The following is a 4,771-nucleotide window of genomic DNA, read 5'->3' as shown; positions in this document are numbered from 1 at the left end:
TTCACAAAAATTTTTATCCAAAGGAGTTAAGTTAGAAATTTACTAGATCCTAATGCATATGCTCAAGATATGGACCTAGTAGCACTTGATTCGAGAGATGACCGTGATTTCCCCTCTTGATAGTCGGCTATCTATCCTAAACCCGGTCAATCACTTCTCTACTCATCTTAGACCGGCAAAAGTAAAACCCTATGTTTATACCTTTGCCTTGATAACTTTGCTCCTCGTCTATCACTATGATCTCCACTTCATGCTTCATCACTTTTGTGATCATGTGGCCACCTCTCCATGCCACCATGCACCTTCATCACATGTGTTGCTATGCCTAACTCAAATCACTTAAACACAAGGCATTAGCAACTTGGTGTCATTAATTACCAAAACCAAACTTGGGCTTTCAGCAGGAGCGGGTCAAGGCCGAGTTCTGGGTAAGTCACGTTCGCACAACTATGATCAATACATCGCATTGATTTTCCTTTTTGTTGACACAACGAATTGATACATTGTGTTTGTCTGTAGAAATGGTTCAAGTGTGAAGACGGACAGGAGGAGAGGGCAGATAAGCACATTGAGAAAACCTGCAAATCAAGAATCTCCAACATGCACTACGAGGAGCGCATCACTCTCACCATCAAGTACTACGCCGAGCACCTTAGTCAGAAGATCAACAAGGCAGAGGCAAGACAGTCGCTTCTGACCCAGGAACAGTTCCTAGAGGTAAATGAAGAAGCAAGATACTGATTTGTTTTTAGATTAAGTAGCTTTAGTTTGGCCGTCTTATATCTGAAGTTGTTTGTCACATGTAGATGATTCCATGGTGGTGCGCGTCATATGCCGACTGTTGGGAGAAGATTGTGAACAGTTGGTTTGTGCCTGGAGTAGCCGAGGATCGCGACTCCCACCGTGACCGGGCTAAGCAGAAGCAAGACCCCACACACCATCAAGGAAGCAGCAGCCTCAGCGGGTACCAAAAAAATGGGTACGGACTTTATCAACATTTGATGTATTTATAGTATTTAGACTATGTCAAATTTCTTCTAATCATCTTCTTGTCTTCCTCGCAGTCGTCTTCGCATGGTGGCCGGACTTTGTCAAAGTTCCAGGCATATGGAATGGCCCGCAAGGCAAAGGCGTCTTCCGATGTCACCTTCAACGTGGATGACCCGCCCGAGGCGTACAGCGACCCGGGCATCCACGCACGCATCACTACCTATGCGTCTGAGGTTAGGTCGGTTCGGTCAGACTGGGATCCGAGCACCGATGACATTGATGGGACGGTGGTCATGAGGGTTGGACAAGGCAAGAAGCATGGGCGGTACTGGCTTGGCGATGGCGTCCTCGATTCCACCCAGGTTCCCTCTCTCTCCCAGATCCGAGCTGAAACCCCGAGCGGAGGCCCGGCCATACGCCAACGGTCGTCCCCTTCACAGCAGAAGATTGTGGCACTCGAGGTTAGTCCCGTGGCACTCGTCGTACATTGATCTTGACATAGCTTAGTTGCCTTTGCATTACTGATACATTCGATTCAAATGTTGCAGGCCGAGAACAAGAGGCTCAATGAGAAGGTAGCAAACCATGCCAAGCAGCTGGCCGAAATTAAGGCGTTCCTCCAGAGTCAGAATGGGGGGGCTTTGTTAAGTCCTCATGCGAGTCCTGTGAGTACATATGAACCAAGTTGGCTTGGACAAGTGCTTTCTGCAGTCTCAGTCAACCGTGGGTTCGAATAACCCACCTCAACTGCAAGCAGGCGACCGATCTATGCCTTCGCCAGGCCATGCCAGGCAAATTGCTTCACCAGACGACTAGTTTCCCGTCAACCTCTAGTTTGCTTTCCCTTTTCGCCGCTTGATGGACATGTATATTGGACATATTCTGCTTGTGTGAGACATGTTTCGTTTGATGGACATGTTATGTTTGGACATGTCGATGTTCGATGAACATATTATGGTTGATGTGATATATATGTGCCATATTGTGTTTGTGATGTCAAATATGTGTCATGTATATTGTATGTGATTTGTTTGTGAACACAGAAATAAAATAAAAAAATTATATATATAGCCTTTGCCTGGTGTTTTATAGGAAAACACCAGACAAATCTGGGAACATTTTCCAGTTCGGTTCCCAGATTTGCCGGGTGTTTCATGTAAAACACCAGGCAAATCTTTTTAAATTTTTTCTTTTCAAATTTATTTGCCTGTGCCAACCTCAAAAGACACCCGGCAAAGGACGCTGTCGAAAAAATGAATATATATATTCGTCGGGTGTCTCCACCCTGGCACCCGGCAAAAAAAAACCGGCTAACGGAGGCGTCGTGACGGTAACTTTTTTTGCCTGGTGCCGGAAAAAACACCAGGCAAAAGATTTGCCTGGTGCCTGATAAAAAACACCCGACAAATATTTCTTTGCCTGGTCTTTTTTTGCCGGGTGTTGTTTGCCGGGTGTTGCACCAGGCAAATTTGTTGTCGGGTGTTTTTTGGCCTTTGCCTGGTGTTTTAGGCACGAGGCAAATTGCCCGAATCATGTAGTGTAGCTTTCGCCGATTAACTGACAAATTGATTAATAGCATATATAGCTGTTTTTGCAATTTTTCCTATCGGTCACTGTCCAACTCCAAAGGGATCCACGAGATCTTCATCACTAACTAAGGCGCTGTTTGGAGATTTAAACTTTAACTCTTATCACACCGAATATTTAGACATGTACATAAAATATTAAATATAAACTATTTACGAAACTAAAAATACAGCTAAAGAATAATTTATAAGACGAATCTTTTAAGCTTAATTCATCTATAATTAAATACTAATTGCTTAATAAAATAAAAATGTTACAGTACCTGTTAAACACCCTTAATTAAACACCCTAAGCGGCACAGTAAACATGCCCTTCCTATATACTCCCTCCATACCTAGAAAAGTTGACGTTTTGGACCCCTGTGTAGATTTTGCAAAGCTTGTCGTTTTGCACTGGCAGCTGCTGCCGCGGACGGAAATGCCCCTGCGCTCACGTCCTTTCAGTCTCTGCCAAGAGCACGTCTGTTCGACTAGCCGCTGCACGAGCATCCAAGAAGCTGCACGCCGAGCTTGTCGTTTTGCACTGGCAGCTGCTGCCGCGGACGGAAATGCCCCTGCGCTCACGTCCTTTCAGTCTCTGCCAAGAGCACGTCTGTTCGACTAGCCGCTGCACGAGCATCCAAGAAGCTGCACGCGCAGCGGCGTCCGTTCAGCTGCCAGGTCTCCTTGCGAGCCACCCAGCTGCTAGCATGCAAAATAAAGCAAAATGAGTGGCTGCTGCCAGGGCTCGAACCCAGGATGCAACGCTCGAATTGCTAGGCACTAGCCAGCGGAGCCAGTTCATTTTCTTATATAAAGAGCCTCAGCCACCTTATTTATTAGGGGTAGACATGGAAAACTAACCTCTAATTAATCACTCCTTGGTTAGCACAATTATGTCCTAAACGTCAAGAATTATGGGTATGGAGGGAGTATATAGTTTCCCAAGTAGTGAAGCTTGAATAATTAAGTACATACTCGAGATATCAAACATCTGACTCGGACGTAACTTTCTTGTTCATCGCTCCAGTTATTGCTCGTTGTAGAGGCTACATCTTAGGAGACATATTTAGGGTACTCATAATACAAACTTTATCATAGAGTCTAAAGTTATTTATTACCTCGAACAATGTGGACTTAGAGTCTAAATAAGACTTGGAGTCTTATTTTTCTACCTATTTCTTAAATCAATATGCTGCCACATCAGTAAAATATTATAAATAATATGTAATTAAGTGTCTTGGACTCTGTGATAAAGTCTTGCATTGTGAGTGCCCTTATGATACATTTTGATTCACTCCGTTGGACGCGCCTCAACTACACATCTAGACGTGTTTGCTATATTTTTTTAACCGGCTAATAGTATTTTTCTCTCATAATAAATCAGCGACCAATACTTTCAGCCACGACTTTTGAGACAAGCGATACTATGATATGATATATGCTTTGAGAAGATCTCTTTTTTAGGACCAACACATTAGAGTCACATCTCTAATTCATATTATAGAGACACATTTTGTTTCCACATCACTAAATCGGATGCCTTCCTTATGCTTTTTTGACTTTTGATATAGTGTCGCCAATTCGCCATAGGTGTTTCAGTATAATTATCAATATCACAATGTCTACCACTAATTAAATAGTACCATTTTTTGTTGAATAAATAATGTAGAAAAATGCAAGCATTAATCCTAAGGCAAGACCTTCATGTTCGGATGGCACTCCACATGGAATTAACTAAATAAGCAAAACTCAATTGCCAATATCTTTTCATCACGTGAAACAACGCTCATTGTTTTTATCTTGCATTTAATATTGAACGGTACTACTAAAGGCCAGTGAACTGAAAAATGTTGTGTTTTGAAGTTCTTTTCATCGCACGGATCGTTTTACAGACAACCATCTCAACATTTTGGGTCTAATTTGGTTTGCGACTAAAATTTACCATGCTAAAAGATTTGGTAAGGTAAAGTTAGGTAAAAAAATTGTCATAGATTTGACAAGCCAAATGTGAAAGATTAGCAAGTTTTGATAGCTAATCAAACAATAGCCAAAATTATGGCCTGACAAATCTTTGGCTTAATATATTTTGGAAGCCAACCAATCAAGCCCTTTGTGCACACAAGAACTTTGTAGTTTGACTAAAATAGTGTTTGGTGGGCAATAAAAAAAATAGTTTGGTGGGCCTTTTTGTGCCTCCGCCAAGAGAACCAGTG

General features: G+C 42.6%; 2 protein-coding genes across 2 annotated transcripts; both read left to right on the top strand.

Annotated features, from left to right (window-relative positions):
* Positions 341–1,287, top strand: LOC110434822. The gene is made up of 4 exons (XM_021459559.1): positions 341–428; positions 520–717; positions 807–979; positions 1,065–1,287. The coding sequence occupies exons 2-4, from the start codon at positions 601–603 to the stop codon at positions 1,285–1,287; spliced, it is 513 nt and encodes a 170-aa protein (XP_021315234.1). The 5' UTR covers positions 341–428; positions 520–600.
* Positions 1,284–2,056, top strand: LOC110434821. Its single transcript, XM_021459558.1, has 3 exons — positions 1,284–1,451; positions 1,539–1,655; positions 1,702–2,056. Exons 1-3 carry the CDS (start codon positions 1,284–1,286, stop codon positions 1,804–1,806), a joined length of 390 nt encoding a protein of 129 aa, XP_021315233.1. The 3' UTR covers positions 1,807–2,056.

The sequence above is a fragment of the Sorghum bicolor genome, chromosome 4 (assembly GCF_000003195.3).
Source record: "Sorghum bicolor cultivar BTx623 chromosome 4, Sorghum_bicolor_NCBIv3, whole genome shotgun sequence".
NCBI lineage: Eukaryota > Viridiplantae > Streptophyta > Magnoliopsida > Poales > Poaceae > Sorghum > Sorghum bicolor.
This window is presented reverse-complemented; position numbering and strand designations above follow the sequence as displayed.